The 18,510-nt window shown below is 37.2% G+C and overlaps 1 protein-coding gene across 3 annotated transcripts in view; it reads left to right on the top strand.

The window, feature by feature from the left end:
- DPP10 (dipeptidyl peptidase like 10) overlaps positions 1 to 18,510 on the top strand; it is a 548,469-nt gene that overhangs the window by 388,982 nt on the left and 140,977 nt on the right. For all 3 annotated transcript variants that reach the window (XM_056350156.1, XM_056350155.1, XM_056350157.1), the window contains exons 4-5: positions 6,658 to 6,752; positions 18,047 to 18,121. In XM_056350156.1, coding sequence (XP_056206131.1) covers positions 6,658 to 6,752; positions 18,047 to 18,121 — 170 coding nt within the window. The remainder of the gene's footprint in view (positions 1 to 6,657; positions 6,753 to 18,046; positions 18,122 to 18,510) is intronic.

The raw sequence follows: 18,510 nt of genomic DNA, 5'->3' as shown, positions 1-18,510 counted from the left end.
GGCTAAGATGAAGCATGCACAGAGTATTGGAAGCTCAGTTTCAGGAATCTCCTCCCTCCTGTGGCTTTAGTAAGCTTAAGCTGGCTCTTCAAGTTTTCATAAATTCTCAGAGTCCATGCAGGGCAGGGTTCCTTCTTTTATGCTGTGTCAGAGGAGCCTCATTTGTTCCTGAAGCTGTTGGATTTTCCAAGTACAACACTGATGACTGTACTTGGTTGACTGGTCATGTTCTCATATCTCTATTGGTCTTTGATCTCTTGTACTATATCCCAGATTTAGAGACCTACGGAAATGACAAAACATTTCATATCACCTTTGTCCAGTCAGACATAGGAGGTGACTGGCTTTCTCTTGACTCTTATGGCTGAAATATGCAGTTTGTCATGTGTGTCAACAGTTTAAGGTGCACAGGGAGTGTCTTGGATTGACTCTGTGGGAGAAAAAAATTATGTGATAAGCAGACGGGAGCTTTTTGTGTCATGTAGAGGTCTGAATATGCAGATCTACCAACAAAAGAAGAAAACTTCCAACTACTGGAAAGAGAATAGGGCACTGGACTAAAAATCAAGAGGCTTAAATTCCTCAACATGCTCTTAACAGGCTGTGTGACCTGTAGCAAATCACTCCAGCTCTTTTCTGTACCTTCTTTGTCTATTACCTTTTAAATTGTCTTTTCTTTTGTATTTATTTGGAGCAAGAAGCTGATGATATGTAATAAATTTTCTAACACAACATACGTTCATCTGTAGGCAAGGAAAAGGTTGGTTTCTGAGGAAATAGTTGCCTTACTTAATACTAATTATATCCCTGTGAAGTAAGGTGCAATGGCTCTCTGTAAGTAAATCTTGCTTTTCAAGTTGGTGAAGGAACAATTAATGCTCACTTGGGGAACACTAGTGAGAGAGTAAAGAAACAGCGCAGTGGACTAACATTGCACAACTACTTTTTGAAATAATTAGACTATTTGGCAGAGCAACTGCAGTCTAGATACCAACTCTCATAGCACTGCTTACAGATAGAGTAATTTTGAGTAAAGATAATAGAGGCTGGCTCTAAACAATAAGGTTTAAGTGTTTGGAATATAGAGGTTTTGACATAATTTTGTTTTTTTAAAGTATAAGGTAACTTCCCCTTCCAGCCCAGTCTGTGTAATTTAAATTACAGAACAAGTTGCTTAACTTCAATGACATGTTAAATCAGAGTTTATACTCATCAAATAAACCACCACCATTCAGTGCCCTGCTTTCAGAAAACTAGATCAATAAAGACCATATAGATCCTGGGCCAAATTCTTAGACTAGCAGAATTCAGGGCTTGATTTGCAGTGATGGTGGTGTAATTAACCATGGGAGTTAGTCCATTTTCCCCCCAAAATAATACATAATTTTTCATTAGAATTTAAAAGGGACTGAAATTTTTTAGATCATGTGAACATATGTGGTGCCATGTGAAGCTAGTTGGAACAGCGAATGCTACAAATCAATGCCATAGCATTTAGGGCATGGCAGAGTGTTGTCAATTCAATAAATGAGGGTTTATGCAATAAATGAGGGTGAAGAGTTATTGCAGAATTTATGGGGGTCAGGCTGCTTGTCAAATATGAAGTGTTTTGCATTGATTTCTTTGCATTGTATGATATTTTGCCTGTAGTTTGACATTCCATGGAACAATATATATTACACTAGGCACAGTATAGAGCTGCATCTCCTGCCAGCAACAGTATCCTGATCTTGAGTAAAACCTTTAGCAGTGTTGAACCTAAAAGAGGGACAATAGCCTTAACAGAATTATTTATATGAAATGCTGCTTTCATTTTAAAAACACCTGAGATTATGATGATGCCATATTTATTTCACAGTTGCATCACTGAGGGCTGTATTTATGATACAGACATATACATCCAAACTATGATTTATATTGTATGGAGTAATTTCAGCAGAACATGTGTTCCACATTCTTTGCCTAGAGATAGAGCACATGATTAAAAGATTTACTTTTAAACACATACAATAGCATAAGAATTTGGACATGTAGCCTCACAATGATCAAGTAAATTACTGTTGGTTCTGTAGCTAATATAATTCTGTAAGAGGATGTAATATTTATGTTGCTGACTCAGGTGAAATTATTATGCTTTGATAATCACAGAAGAATTTTCATTTTAGAATTTGTTTTCATGTAATATTTAATTTAATATTGCATTCTTTGTGAAAGCCAAATAAGTTGTAGAGACCTGCTCAGCAGCAGGTTTGGTCTACAGAGCTGTACATTCAGTAGTCAGCCTCCGTCAGAGTCAACTTTAGAAATAAGCTCAAAATGAAGGTGCAATAAATTCTTCGCAAAGATACTTATCTATAATAACAGCAGAACCTACCATACGTTTTTTTCATGTATCTGTCTATCTGTCTATCTATCTATCTATCTATCATCAGAGTGACTGCTGAAACACCAAGTTAGTTACCTTATTCCAGGGTTGTCTTCTAACAAACCCAGTGAGTTTAATTAAACCAGACACTGCATTTCTGAAAAAGCCTTAAATATGCAACACAGAGAACAAAAAAGATCTTTATTACATTCTTTGTTGAAAACCCTGCAATCAAATAAATCAAATTGGTAAGCCACACCAGAACCATCTCGGCAGCTAAACTAAACCACCTGCTGCAGAGTAAGGCAGGTCAGGGGACAAACGGCGGTTGTCCTGTCTGCCTGGGAAAAAAATTCTGAGCTTTGTGGAATTTGCATGCTGGATTTGAGCATCATACCAGGCATACACCCACACAGATTCTCTGACCGAGGCTGCAGCACTAACCGACCCCAGTATCCCATCTGCAGCTCAGATCAATATTTGATAGTTTTTAGGAAAGTGGAGTAGAAGGCACAAACAGGAGGTGAATTATGCATCAGAAGGAAAAATAAATATCCCTTGATCCCACAGGCAGTCAACTGAAAAAAACTCAAGGTTTGAAATTTTCATTAAAATTGTCTTAGCACAGAGCTACAAACAGAAGTTATATTGTGCAGACAGTCCTGTATTCCCAAAGATTCATTGCAGAAGAGGATGAGAAAAATCAATAGAGGGAGTTAAATCCATGGATTTCAGTCCAGGAGAGATCGCAACAGGCATCCAAACTCAACTCTATATTTTCACCCGCCTTCAGACTAAGCTAATTCTTGATCTAAAGATATATTTAACATATCTATAAGAAAAGACATCTCAGGGCTGCTGATTCTGTGATCTCCTTTGCTGAGCTCTTCCACACATTCCAACCTCCATACCTGTCATCAGCTTTTCCCTAACTATATGTATGGCCTTTATATATATATGTCTTTGAGCTTTGTTTTTGTTAACCTGAATAATTTTAGCCATTCCAACTTCACATTTTTATATTTGCTTTCTGTTCCGGAGTTACACTGACAATTTCTTAGCATTCCTTGTTGCTCATTTCCCATTCTTGCAGCATACATTCCAGGAACTGGATGTTTTACAATAACATCAATCTCACCAGTGGTGTAAGCAGAGGGCGGGATCACCCTGGGACTTTTATTTGTGATCCACTTATGCTGCAGAAATGCATTAACTCTTTGTGCCGGGATGTTGCATCAAGAACATGTAGTACAGTGTTTATCTGAATAAGCCCATATATTTTTCTTTCCATCACTGCTCTTCAGTTCCGGTCTCCCATCTACAATAATGACTGGTTAACCAGGTGAGACAGATCACTTGGTAGTAGCACAGTGTCTTACTCTTTATATCTTTCTTAGTTATACTATTTTTAATCCTCCTAATGTGTGTTCCATTAATTCTGTTTCATGTAAGCTTTGGAATCAACGTTATCATAAAATCAATGAAATAACTTGAAAAAAACCCAATATACAGTTTCAGTATAGTTGGCGCTATCAAACATAACCCTGCCAAACATTGTTTAGCAAGATCTGTGTTTCATAAAATGCTATCAGGTATTAATTAAATTGATAGCCAGTATTTTGTAGGAGAATTCCTGGATTTATTGTGCCACTATCTTATTTGGGACTCATGTCGGAATAACTTATGCGCAGACCCTTGGTTGTCTGTCTTCACCTCTTAGTAGCACAGAATAAGCTTATTTGTCATCCAATGGTCTGGAGTTTCCAGGTGTTTCAGAAATTCGAAAACTATTGCAAGTGGGAAATTTTGAATGAGTTATTTTAAAGCCTTTTTTGTGTACATCATCCAGGGCTGGTGACTTTGTAATACATGTTCTTTATAGAAGGTTTCTCACGTTCTCCTTTGCTCAAGACAGAATGCTTTCTATGTTACTGGTGTCATTACATGGATAATGCGGCTCTTCAGCACTGCTATTTGTGCCCATCCAAGAGGTTTTGGCATGATACTTCTCTTTGTTTTAAATTAAAAGAGAGCTTATTGAAGTAGGAACTCTACTTCTCTGAACGGCTTTGTGAATGGTCAGGAATCCCTGAACTTCCTTGTGGTGAAGACAGCAAGATAATAAACAAAATAAATTAATCAGTTGTGTAAATAGACTATGTTAATCACTAGGTATTCTTTTCTTCTGTAGACTTTTTGACTCAAGGTAACAAAAATTTCTAAGCAAATGTATGTTTATGGCTCTTATTTACATTTGAGCTATCAATGAAAAAAATCATCATTATGTTGTGTAACCATCAACTATCACATTATCCAGCCTGACAAGCTATTGACTGGAATGAGACTTCCATATAAATTAATATGATTACTTTTGAAGACTATATTTATGCTCAATGCTTGCATGGTGTTTTGATATAATCTTGTATCCAAGAATCTCCATGCATTTTGCAAGCATTCATTTAATTTATGCACTTCAGGAGTTAACTACTGAATCCAATATAGAGATGAAAGCCCACGTTCAGTGAGAGGTGTAATTACTGTCCAGTGTGTGTGTGTGCGCCTTTTGAAGAGGTCTGACTCAATTTTCTGTTCTGATCATTTGAATAAATTTTCTTCTAACTTGAGAACAAAGGCTTTCATTTGTGCCATTCACAGTATTTGCTGTTCCAAATGCTGTTTCATACCACACATGTGACTTGCAAGATGACCCCTAGGACTATGTATTTTATTCATGGTCCTGTTAGTAATTTAAGGGAAAGTTCTTGATTTGGGTAAAAGAAGTTGCAAAACCTGTAATGTTATGTAGTAGCCAGTATCCTGAAAGCAAAATGACTTTTTACAGTCTTATTTCTTTTTATTCAAAATGAATATTTGAAATCTTTTTCATTATAAGAAGTTGCTATTAATTCCACGCTTCACAATCTAATTTTGCTTCCTAAACAACAGCTCCAATAATACTGTCCTAAACTCCATCAATCCCACCCCAGTTATCAGCCATGATCCTAAAGTAGCTTAGTAAGCTCTTCAAATGAAGCTTCATTAATTTTACAGAACATACCAGAGGACATTAGCTATTGCCGTATATCTAGAGTTTCTGTGGAGTCAATTAAAATACAGCTACATTTTTCTGAGTAAGTGTAGCATATTTTTTTATGATAGCTTAACCTTTTTCTCCAGTCATGTTTACTTCCCACTTCATAAAATTCGGGGATCTGTGATGAATTTCTCAGTCATTACTAAGGATTAGTACAGTTCTATTGTGTTTCCTTTAGGCTTAATTTAGAACTTGTGCTTTCTACAGTTTTATAACAAAATAGTTTCATTTGATTAAACGTAAATCTCTTACATGGGTTTTAAATAACATGAAAGAATTAGCATTCAATCTATTCAATCTCTTATGAGAAATAGTGGGAAATTTGGAACTTTGTTTTTTTAAATCAAGGCTTATGTAGTTATTGCGGTTTTTGTTTTTTTTTTTAGTTATTGCGTAAATGTGCAGGTATTGATACAAACAAATACAAAACCTTTTTCATAGGAGCCACAAGTACTTTGTATATTTAGTTCAGGTGTATTTGATTATTTTTCTTATGGAAACTTAAACAACAAGCAAGTGGTAGAAGGAAAAAATTATGACAGTTCATCCCAGAGTGTTTTAAATGTTCTACAAATGGACCTATTTTACTTTAACCCTCCTTTGCTAACATTCAGGTTATGTGATGATCTGGTATTATGCAGCCCAGCACCAATTACACTAATTACACAGGATATGGACTGTCTTAAGATATAGTAGGTATGTTTGTAATCCATTTACCAGAGATAGAGAATAGTACAGAAGCGCTGGTAGAATCACTTCTAAAAGGATATGTGAATATGGTGCCCAGGAAAAGCTTTTTCCTTTACAAAACTTTTCTTTGGTGTGTGGCCACTATCACAGTGAATATTGTTGGACCTTAAAATGTCAGACTGACAGTGACATGTAGGTGAACGTTCAGGATGTGACTTTGCTCACAGCAATCCCATCGGATATGTTTTTTTTCCACAGAAAATGTTTCCATTTAAGTGAAATAATATTTTTGAGGGAGGTGAGCATGATACAGGGCATTAACTGGTATTTTTGAAGCTACATGAGGCAAATCAACAAAACTAGATATTATAACTGCATTTCTTCTCTCGGTCTTGTTTGCGCACTGTAATAAAGATATTCCAATGACTTTAATATGCTGGTTTTCTCTACAGATGTTGTATTAAATACTCAATGTGTTTGCTAACTGTTAATGCCTTTGTTGTTGCAGATACAGCAGTGGTATATAAAAATAGGAATGGACATGTTGTTGAGCTGAATGTAGAAACAAATACAACTACATTATTATTGGAAAATACAACTTTTGTAAGTAATTTATATTATTTACTTATTTCTTAGTGGAAGTCTGCTAACATTTTTTCTTGCAACAGGAGTGAGAGAGTATAGTATTTAAAGGTTATGGAAAATATATTTGTAACATAGACTAGATTATGTATAAATGGGAAGTATAATCCATTCCTCTGTCAGTACACAATTTCTGGCTGAAGTTATTTGTTGTTTTAGGCAACCTATGTGTAGATTACCAAGATGTTGGAGGATATGTTGTTGGCTGTAGTCCATGCTTTCTTCAGGCCACTTAAAGGATCATGCCTGGCATCTGTGCTGGTGAATCTACCAGATTTTTGTTATAATAAGAGATATCATAAAATGGGGGAATGCTACTTAAAATGTTGTTCCTCTGTGCTTTAATGGCAAGCTAGATGATCGGTGACTATTCCTCTTGACCAGTGAATAGTATATACGTGAGCGGCTTGCATATGTTTCTGACTAGCAGTAACTGCTAAGAAATGCTTTAATGCCTTAGTCTACATTTTCTTTTGCTTTGCTTGGTGCTCTTATATTCTCAGTGATACCACTTATATCCTACCCTGTAATTCTTGTTTGTCAGGGTTTTGCAACATAAATGCGTGGCTTGTCAATCTTTCCTCAGAAATACTCCATACAGACCACTGGCTGTTATTGTTAATCCATGTATTTTTAATTTAGTAAAATCTTTTGTATCTGAATACCCAAAAGAATGAGTCATTTTAATCAGTGGACTTTGACAAAGTCTGATTTTATTCCTGGTCTGTTGCTGGCCTTTGCTGTTACAGATTCCTCCTTTCAAAGCATAAAGCCCCTGGTGACCTTTTGTTCTAACTCCTTGAACTAAAAAGATGAGAGTAGAAGTTCAGGAGAAAGAACTTGATTATAGCTTCCTAGGTCAATCTAAAGATGAAGGAGAAGGGAGGAGAGAATTGTATTTTAATGGCATGTATGTGAGCCTCCCTTTCTGTAAGCTGCACCCTTCAATATGCTGGGATGTGCCTCGGGGTACCTCTTAGTCCAAAAAATGCTGGCCGACACAATTAAAAGTGCATGAAAAGGTGAATTTCTCTAGAGTACAAACCACGAAATACTGCAGAAGCATTTTCCCTCTTATCTCTGTGTGTGTGTGTGTGTGAGCACTTGCCTGGCTAAGTAGAGGATTAACTGTGTAAGGCATATGTATTGCCTTTAGTGTATAACTTGAGTGCAAACAGCTACTTGGACATCCCTGGGTATAAAACTTGACTTTAATGATAAGACTTGAGTTTCCTCACAGATGAATTCATACACTTTTAGCTGCAAATGTTTGGCTTATGTGATGTCAAGTGTAATGCCAGCATGACAAGCTATTCAGGCCATTATGCTAAACCAGTCTTTGCCAAGTAATGATGGATCAGTATGGACAGGCTGCTTCACACTGTGAATGTTGCCTCTCTTCACAAAGTTGCTCTTCTCTGGGCTTTTTACGTAACTGCTTTATCCTTTTTTATCCTGTGTGACTTTTCCTAAATCACACAGACTGAGAGCTCTCTAGGTGCTAGATATCTGCTCTTTATTAGAAATGTGGGAAACTGATCCAAAATGGATAATATTCAAGCAATCATTTAACAATTATGTATAGAACAGAGACAAATAAAAACATGACTGTGTTTTTTCTTGCAAAACTCCTCTCTGTATACAGTCAAAAGCTGAGTGTTAGAGGGCAATAAAGTGAATTCCAGCAATGATTATTCATACGGAAGTAAAATTAAAAGCTGAAAACAGAGCAGAAGACTCAGTAAGTTTGTTGGTGTCTATTTGGCAGAGAGCAATGGGAGATGTTGCCGTGCTGAGTTGTCTGTTGACAAGGTGACCAGTGATCCTAACAGATCATAACATTACAGAGGCACACTGTACGGTTGAAATCAAAAGCTGTCCTGTTCTTCTAAGCTCCACTGTCTGCAAATTCACACTGCTAAATGTACTCTTCCCAAGTTAGGCACCTGGATCATTAATCAAAATTTTCCGTGCTCAATGTCACATCTGCCTAATCACTAGTGCATAATTAGAATGGTGCTGGTTTAATGACTCTGCAGAGATGTCTTATATTAATAAAAAATACAGCACAGATCCAACATAGGCGGTGGCAATGCAAGTTCCCTCATTCTTCCCTATCAAAGGGTTTTAGTCATGGAAGTCACCTTTTGATGGAAGTTATTAGTGTGCTTTCAGTCCGCGTTCCCTCCTCAGTTTGCCTCTCTGCTCAAGCAGCCCACAGAAGTGGCAGGTTTTTCTTAGTAATGTTGATAATTGTCCATTGAAAATTGAACTGCCACAATAAACTCATTGCATAGTGGCAAGGGGCTAGTAATGACTCTTTGTCACTACTGATTGGGCTGTGTTTGAACCAGCAGCTCAGAAGAGATTTTCTTTTTTCCTCATCTCTAATTCCCTGAAGTAGTTTTCCACTGTGTACAGATCACTGGCTCTTCTTTTGCATCTTAGAGACTACCATTTCTGTGCAAAGTACATTTCTTTTATCCTTCTTTGTGTTGCTTATTGTCTGAAAGTCGGATAGCCCTACTGAAGAGCTCCTATGCTCACTATGCATGTGTATCAGCAAAAAAGCAGGCTGTACTTTTTAATAAACATATGTTATGTGTATAAAAAGTTAAACAAAAAAACAACCAAAAAGCAACTTTTAACACTACCTATAGCAATAGTCATGCACGTGGAATGAAGAAAGGCTAGTGTTTTGAGACACCCATTTCACTTCCATATGGAAGTATCTATCCAAAGTTCCTGAATTAAAGTGTGGGGGGTTTTCCAGTTTCATTAGGTTTTATTCAGATGTAGAAGAAATTACTGCACTTCATTTATACTTTTCAAATTAAATATTTTTCTGTAATCCATCTGTTAGTAAAACAATATGGCCTTATATATAATTAAAATCAGCAAAGCAATATTATGGATAACAAATCCAGTGACATAAGTGAAAAAGAGTAACTTGTCAAGCACAAAGAGTCTATTACCATCTCTGGATATCATAATTTGAAGACATTTTCTGTTACATGTTTGTCCTCTTGAGTGTATTCATGTAGTGCATCCTGTTTAAGCTGTCTAATAAACAGTTAATATTCTGAGCCAGCGGCATATAAATGTTAACAGCTGGAGGCTGGGCAAGTCTTCTATTAAATGGAGCCAAAAAAAGCCCTAGACATTAATCATTGTGTGGCATCCTGATGTTTGCGATGCTGCCTTGATATGTGATTACAATATGGCTTCTATCATCTATCTGAGGTGCCTATCACCATTATCGTGACATGCCTACCAGTTTTTCAGCATTTAGCAATAACTTTAGTACACATTACAGTTCCAAAATAAGTACCATTATGCCACATTTATCTAACTAATTTCAGTGTTTAACAAGCATTTTATTTATTCCTTTAGCTGTCACCTATTACATAAAGTCACTATGAGCATGTTACTTGTTCACACACAACCCAGCCTTGAGCTCTGGCTAAGGTAGAGAGGAGAACATGGAGGACCACATGGGGTCTTTTGCTCAGGGGAGGTTGTCCCTCTGGTCCCTTATCACGCTTCTAGCTCAGCCTCTTTGGTCTGTTTTGCAGTCCTTAAACCCAAATGAAGATGAAAAAAGCAAACAAAGAGATGATAGAAAACACATGTAGGGACCGTGTGTTCTGTTATGGTACTTTCCAAATGCGTTGAATCCTCTGAAAGAAACATTTAGAAACTTTGCCTTCATTTCTCCCTCTTAAAAAAAAAAAAGGCTGGGATAATTATGAAAGTGGTAAGACTGTTATTTGTATGCCCTCAGTTCCCCTGCTTTTGTGGTGGATGCATGCAACATGATTCAGACACTGTGCATACACCCAAACAAGTCCAGGATCCTGGGTCAGAAATGAATCTAGTGTGACTCCTTAAGCCTTTGGAGAGTAGATGATGGGACATATTTTGAATCACCAAATAATAGGATGTTGATTTGTTTGCGATGCCTGACAATACAAGTATAATTGCTTTCAGTTTGGAAACTTTAGAATAGGGTCTTGTATTTACAGCAGATTCCCCCCAGCTGTATGCTTTGTTGTCTTCTAGAACCCAGTAATTCCTGACCTGCTCTCCCCCTTGATTTCAGCGCCTTTCCACAGCTCTTTTCAAGCTGAAAGGGAAATTGCATCCTAGTGCACAGCAAACAAGTATTACCGAGTTGCAAACCTGTTTCTAGGGGCTGGCCAGGAGTATGCCCTAGAGTATGTTGTATTGTATTACTGTGGATCATCTTCACACAAGGGTGGAGAGAAGGATTACTTCTTGCTGCCTGCTAGTTAGGGGATGGCATCAGAAGGGTGAGAAGAGCAGGAGTAGTCTTGGCTCATGAATCATGATTAGGCTGTGGCAGCTCAGCTGTGAAAACCCTGTGCAGGCCTTGCAGCCAAACACAGAGAATGAGAGTTTTAGTCCAAGCAAAGCTTTTGGCAGGGACTGTTTTGTGGTGTTCTACAGACCGTTGTTCATAAACAGTCCTTCTTGTTGATAGTTCTCTTCTTTTTGATTTTTTTTTTGTTTGTTTTGTATTCCCCATCACTACACCCCTTTCCTCTTTTTATGGGAAACTCAGTGCAGCATCTCAGTGCAACTGTAGTTCCTTTATTGATTAATGTAGATTTAATTGCAAAAGTAGTTTACATGCTTATATTTTAAAAGCCTTGAGTAAAAGATTAATGAAAGGGTGAATAATAGTAAATACATTAAACAACATTATATAACCACATAAATACTAGTAATTGTTGCAACAGTGGATATTTTAATGACCCACACATGTTGTAAATAGGTGGTTATGAACACTAACATTATCTCTGCTCTGCCATGCTCCTCTAAACATTAAATAACCCCTCAGCAAAACCTTTTCAGTAGAGGGGTTTTTAGGTGGTAGGGTTTATTGTTGCAGTGCACCACTATGCATGGAGATAGGAAAGCCTGACAGATGGAAGGGTTTGCAGTCACTGTGGTTTGGTGGTTGCCATTGGTTTTTGTCCAGGTGAAGGAGGTTTCAATATAAAAAATGCAGGAGACAGTACTGCAACCTGTCAGGTTAGGGTAGCTCTCTGTGTGGGATCTCTCTAAATAATAGTCCTGATGAGATGATTCCTTGATACAGATATAGTTGATATAGATATCAACTTGATATCTATATATATCCTTGATATAGAAAATAGTTAAGGGTTAACTATATCAAAGATGGGGAATGGGACGGAGAAAATTCTGTGATTTACTGGTTAGACATTGTTTTCTACTAGGGAGTCAATGATGTGAGGCTCCTTTGAGCTGCACAGGTCTGTTCATGTCTTTTTTTTTTTATCTTCTAAAATCACCTCCTGTCCTAGTTTCAGCTGGGATGGACTGTTACCTTCTTAGGAGCTAGTGCGGTGCTGTGTTTTGGCTTTGACATGAGACTTTTCAGTTCCTCAGGCCTTGCTAGTAAAAAGGCTGGAGGGGCACAAGGAACTGGGAGGGGACACAGCCAGGTCAGCTCACCCAAACAAGCCAGAGCAGTGTTCCATCCCATGGGACACCGTGCCTGGTATATGCCCCTGGGGGCTGGCCGGGGCAGGCAGGTCACTGCTCGGGGACTGGCTGCGCATTGGGCCGGTGAGCAGTTGCGTTGTGCACCACGTGTTCCCTTCTTCCTTTCCCTCTGGATGTTATTCTTTCCCTTCCCCTTTTCATTATAACTGTTATTGTCATCAGTGTTATTAGTTCTTTCTTTTTTATTCTATTTCAATTATTAAATTGTTCTTATCTCAACCCCCAAGTTTTACATTCCTTTCCAACTCTTCTCCCCATCCCTGTGGGTGAGGGGGGAGTGATCCAGCGGCTGCGCGGTACTTAGTTACCAGCCGGGGTTAAACCATGACACCTCCTCATGTATGTGAAAGTATCTTGGGACTGCATAAGGAGTTTCAAGTGAGTTTGGGGGAATTTGTTTTGTGTGTTTTGGGAACCACCTCTCCAGGATGGTCCCCATCCATAGGGCAGAGTTTTGCTTATATCATCTTTTAAGGCACGTTCATCTTCTGTGTTGGTTAGAAAACATGAGTGTTAACAGTTGCAACACATAGCATTGCAGCATTTTTGGATCTAGATTAAATGCTAAGGTGACACAAAAAATAGCGCATTAAGAAATGTAACCTCAGAAAGCCATTTTTTTCAACATTCTAATTATCATGCATTTTTCTAATTACAACCTGGCTTTCTTCGCAGAGGTCCCCTGTTTTTACTGCTACAAGGCTAGCTCTTCTGCTAGGCTCCAGTCTCAGCTGCTCTCTTGTCTGACCACCCTGTGGTCCATCTTCTCCTTTCATTTGCAGCAGTGGCAATGGGTGGAAAAGCTAGTTGTTCCCTTGGTTGCTGGTACCACCCTAGGAAACTGCTACATGCCAGATGCCTTCTCATTTTGCAGCTAGGGTAATTCTGTCCCATCCGATTCCTCTTATGCATTGCCATTTGATCGATGCCTGTCTGTTAAGTTGAACTGAATACCTATGAATGCTAATGAACTCGTGTACATTGATGTTCAGTTATACATTAAAATCCTGACAGAGATGTAAGTATGTGATAGAGAGATGTGTAAGTTCCTAAGCAGTAGTATTGCCACCAGGCTTTAAAGTAACATCCTAGAGGTCTTAAAATATTTTATCCTGGATGAATAACAAAAAAAAAAAAAAAAAAAGCCTAAATATGTGTAAAGTGAGCATAAAACAATAATTGGAAAAGGATAATAATGGTAGTGTGGATTATGTTAAGTGTCTGGGGAAAGTAGAAGTACAAGAAACTGAAACAGAAGGATGGGTAAGACTAAAGTAAAAAACCCAACAACAACAAAGTAAACTCCACAAAAGTGAAAATTCCCTCTAATCAGTTTTAACTGTGATATATTATTTCAATTAAAACTATCCAATTGAAACTATGAAAAAAAGAGTACTATAAGGTATTTGACATTCTTACAGCTCTGAGCTAGACTATTATAGGTAACTTCCATCTGTCTGCTCTATGGTATATTTTTGAAAGACTATATGGTGCTGATTTAAATGTTATGGTAATTAAAATCCACAAAAGTAGTAAACCCAACATTTTATAGTAGGTAAAAGAATAGAGCAAAGATGAAGGGAGTAGCCAGTACATCAATAACTCAGAAGCAGGTTTTAAGAAAACAGAAGAAATAAAAAGGAGCTGATACTGAGGGGCCCTTACTGAGGATGCAGAACCCAAACATAGCCTAAACCTTTTCTTAAACAAATCGTAACAGGCATCTCTGTTAACAGCAAAACAGATTTAAAATGGAAAATAAATAAAAAAAAGTCATCAGTGCAAAATATTGACATTGGAAATCAAACGTGAGAACATATTGTTCATCAGAATTTTGTTTTCCATTTTAATCATCCATATGGAAAGGTGGAAGAAAAGCCAACTGTGTGTAGGGAAGTGGGGGTTGTCTCCTACATGTATTTGTTGCAGAATCGCTTTTTCTTTTGCTTTCACACTTACTGCCTCAAGCTGTTCACATCTTCTTTCTTGCCATGCAAAACTATGTTTAGCAAGACATATTTGGAATATGGATGAGAGAGAAAGCTGGAAAGCTGAAGGGCAAAAGAGTATTTAAATGCAGTGTGGCCTTTTGCCTCTGTTTGGCTTTTACCCTTGCAGTTTATGGTGACAAGGAGACCAGCAGTCATTGCTTGTCCATGGCATCATCACATCATGCATCACTGTCAGGAGAAGAATTAAAACTCTTAGCACATGAGGTATTTCAAAGAATCCTAGAAATGCAATGCTTAGTATGGTTAGGCCTAATTATACAATCAGTGGAGGTTTTGGTTGCATGAGGAATGCAAGATCAGATGTAGGATCATTCTTTCATGTCTGAAAAAGTGAAATGATGTCAAGTTCAGCAATACAGGAAAAATGGATGACAGATTTGTGAATTAAGAAGGGAAGACAGTGTGCAGGTGCTTAAAAAGCTGTCTGCAACAGTGTGAAATGCAACTAATTTAGGGATTCCCACAATTTGTCTAGTCAAAGTGTTTTCTAGTTGCATACGGGTTATGGTTTTTGTAGGGATTTTAAGTCAGATGTGCCTAAGTAGAACTGACAAATACCAGGAACATGAGGACATTATCTTCCCTTTTTCCTTCTCTTCTGCCTTTCCTCCATTGTGGTTTGGGAAGGGGGTAAGAGTGTGTATGGAGTGCACAGTGCAGTACTGTGTCGAATTATGCCCAGTCTCCTGACTAGCTGATACCGTGCAGTGATGCAAAAAGAAACTAGCCCTGCTTCTGCATCCAGGGACTGTATCTAATTAGCCAGCTATATTTTCCCTGTTTCAGAGCTTATTTGTCCAGAGCTACGTTTCTTAGACATCAAGCACAGCTAAACCATAGAGGCATAGTCATAAGGGGCAGCATTTAGGTCTTTCTTCCTGAGTGAAGTCTAAATAGCTCCTGACAAGGCAAGAAGCTTGAAAAATTGCAGATAGGCAGACATGATATCAAAACAGCCATCCTCTGGATTTTTGATAACAAGAACACCAAGTTTCTTAATTCCCACTGTTTCCAATATGATATTTTCCCAACACTTTCTTTAAAAGTCAAAAATATGTTCTTCGGAGAAGAGAACAAACCCTTGGGGTCAGAGTCTTCACAAACTTATTTTTAATGAATGAATAAATATATCTAATCCCTGTAGTGAATGTCCCAATAGACAATCTCTCAAGGGCTTGACTGGCGTACATCTTGCCTCCTACAGCAGGGACTGAAACTTTCTTTTAAGTCCATCACCAGCTGATCCTATCTCCTCAGTCAGAGTCAGGCATCTGATGGTTGATGAAATACCATAGACATGTTTATGGGGAAAAACCAAAATCTTTTGTTCGTTTTAGTGAACTCACAGATTGTAAACTTATTTGCCATGTTAGGCAGGAGGAATTTGTCAGGTGATTTTTATTTTTCCCCTGTTTTTAATCTAGAAAGGCTTTTTCTGTGCATACAAGTAGACCATTTCTGAATTTATTGCCAAAATTGTGCTTATCTTCCTCAAAAAAAATGCCAAACCAGAACTCTTAAGGAAATGTAAATCCCCTAAAGTGACTTTAAATCACTTAAATCTCTCTAAAATCCTATTAGAATTAAACATATATTTCCTTAAAAGCTTGATTGTAAATCCAAGTTTAAAAAATGGGCTAATAATGTTTATATGATAATTTAAGGAAATCATGATTGCTGTCAGTTTTGACAGTGCACATGATTTCTCCTGGTCTAATTTTTATTTTCTTTTTTCTAAAGTGAAGCATTAAAAAGTAGGAAGCAGCTTTGTGCTCCTTTTAACAAGAATAATGTCATTATACCAACAAAAAGAAAACTCTTTTGCCAAAGCCATTACCTGCAATCAAGGGATTATAGCTTATTGGCATTGCGCATACACCACGTGTCTGAGGCATTTCTGGAGGCAAACAGAATTTTTCCAGGTGAGTGCAAGCTGAATGAACAAGGTCATCTTCAGTTGGATTCAAATGATTTTAAATCTCAGATCTACAAGACTCTATACTTGTATATAGAATATGCAAGTAGCTGTTGCTGATGTTGCCTCAAACTGCCAATAGTTTGTAGCTGAGCTACTCAGGTGTTTGCATTAAGTGCATCATTACTTTTGTGATGGCATAATCAGTGACTGAAGCTTCTTACTAAATGCATGAAATGGTAAGCACCTCACTCCCTGAGAATGAATTTGGAAAGCTGCCTGAGTTATATATTGCTGAAGACTGAGGTAGTGGGACAATAATTAATATACTGCTAGAAAGCAGAGAAATTTCACATCTAAGAATGTTTTCAGTGATGTGCCAAGAAAAGGGATTGTTCCTCATAAATTAACATTAACATGGTCTCTGCTTAAAGATAGTTAACTCATAAAAGCTAATTTGAGTAGAAACCTGTTCTGGATTCTTTGTAGATACAAAAAGATGCTCTTCTATTTTTTCCCTCATCTTTCTTCAAGACTGCAGATTTATCTTCTAACCAAACCAATACACAGTTTCTCTTAAAAATTGTTTTTTTCCCTTTGATTTCTTTAGATAGCTTGATTCTAATTATATTGCCTAGGAACCTGAGTTCAATCTGTATATCAAAACTTAGCAACTTTTCAGTTTATTGGAAGATTGGCTTTGGGGTTTTTTTTTGGGGGGGGGTATTTTTCCCCTCTTTCTTTCTTTGGGAATAACTCCTTAGCTACTCTGAATGTATTAGTTTGTGACTTCTGGTTTGTGTACCTTAAACCCCTGTTGAATTCATTAGTTTAGCAGTGGGATTAGGCTGAACATAACAGGGTGCTTAAGAAGTAAAATAAGGGAAAGGCTTCCTTTGAATAGTGGATAGATCTTGTTCTGCATAGCTATTTGCTTATTTTCTTTCATCTTGTACCTTTGTGATTCTGTTATTTTTTCTGTCCTACTTTTTCTATTCTTATCTGCAATTTTCACTTCTCTCTTCCTTTCATTCTGCAAATCGTTGTCTTGAGATTAATTTAAAATTATTTCCTTCAGTATCCTTTAAAGCACATTCTTATCTTCCTCATACATTAGATGTATTAAATCTTTCTGACATCAACATTACCCCTTGATTTAATTACAGCCCTGAATTCAGTTGGGTGTCATGTAGTCTTGGATAGATGTAAAGCAATATTAGTTTTACAATGCTACCTTATTTTTCACTTTGCTCTCCTGTAAGCATTTTCTTTCCTATAAGAAAGAGGGTTTTTTTAGTGCAAGTGGTCTTGCAAAATATTTATATATGAACTGCTAAAAGAAAAGTAATAGAGACATAGTGCACACCTATTCTTTTTCTTGTATGTTATCTTTAAGCCTAACCTAGTGATGAATCTCCCATATAATCATTCCTGAAGTGCACACCAACAAAAGTGTCTTCCTTCATCCTCTGTAAATGAATTGGTTATAGTTGTTATTCTTGAGCTTAGTGCTTGCAGTCATGATAAAAAACTCATCAGCTTCTTAATTGGTATTTAGTGTTGCAGCCAGATTCATCTGTTGCCATTGTACTGATACCAGCAAATTAGATGAAGAATTATTTGAGTCTTCATTTGTGAAAATTACATTGGTCCTCTAAACCAGATCTGTTTTATGAATGGGAAGTTCAGTAAGAAAAAACAGTGAGAAAGTAAGAAAATTCGGAAAAAATGATCCTTCTTATTGAAAACGCACTTTTATTGTTACTTCATTTTAGGTAACATTCAAAGCATCAAGATACTCTGTTTCACCAGACCTAAGATTTGTTCTTCTTGCATATGATGTTAAACAGGTAAGCCAACTATTTGTGATCAAAGAACTTCTAAATTAAAACCTGAATTAAAACCTTGTTTTGTATGTTTCGTCTGCGATTCCACATAATATAATCAATGTACTTGATTTCTCTACCCAAAACCTTATGATGCAATGATGGTGAAGTGTGTATTTAAGAACATACAGAAAAATTGCAAGGTTCTTAGCTAAGGTAAATGCTCATGGCTCCTTCAAAGTGTCTTGCTGGTTTTTGGTGTAGAAGAACCCTTACACTGTTCTGTTCCTAGCTGATTATGTGAAAGCCTATCTTTTTGAATTCCTTCTCTTTTAAACAGCTGTACATGTCATTTATGGACTATACTAAAAAAAAATAAATCAAGGTTGATTCATGTCATGGAAGTTTTATTG

This window comes from Falco biarmicus, chromosome 8 (assembly GCF_023638135.1).
Source record: "Falco biarmicus isolate bFalBia1 chromosome 8, bFalBia1.pri, whole genome shotgun sequence".
In the NCBI taxonomy this organism is placed as follows: domain Eukaryota; kingdom Metazoa; phylum Chordata; class Aves; order Falconiformes; family Falconidae; genus Falco; species Falco biarmicus.
Note: the sequence above shows the minus strand (reverse complement) of the source record. Positions and strands in the feature narration are given on the sequence as shown.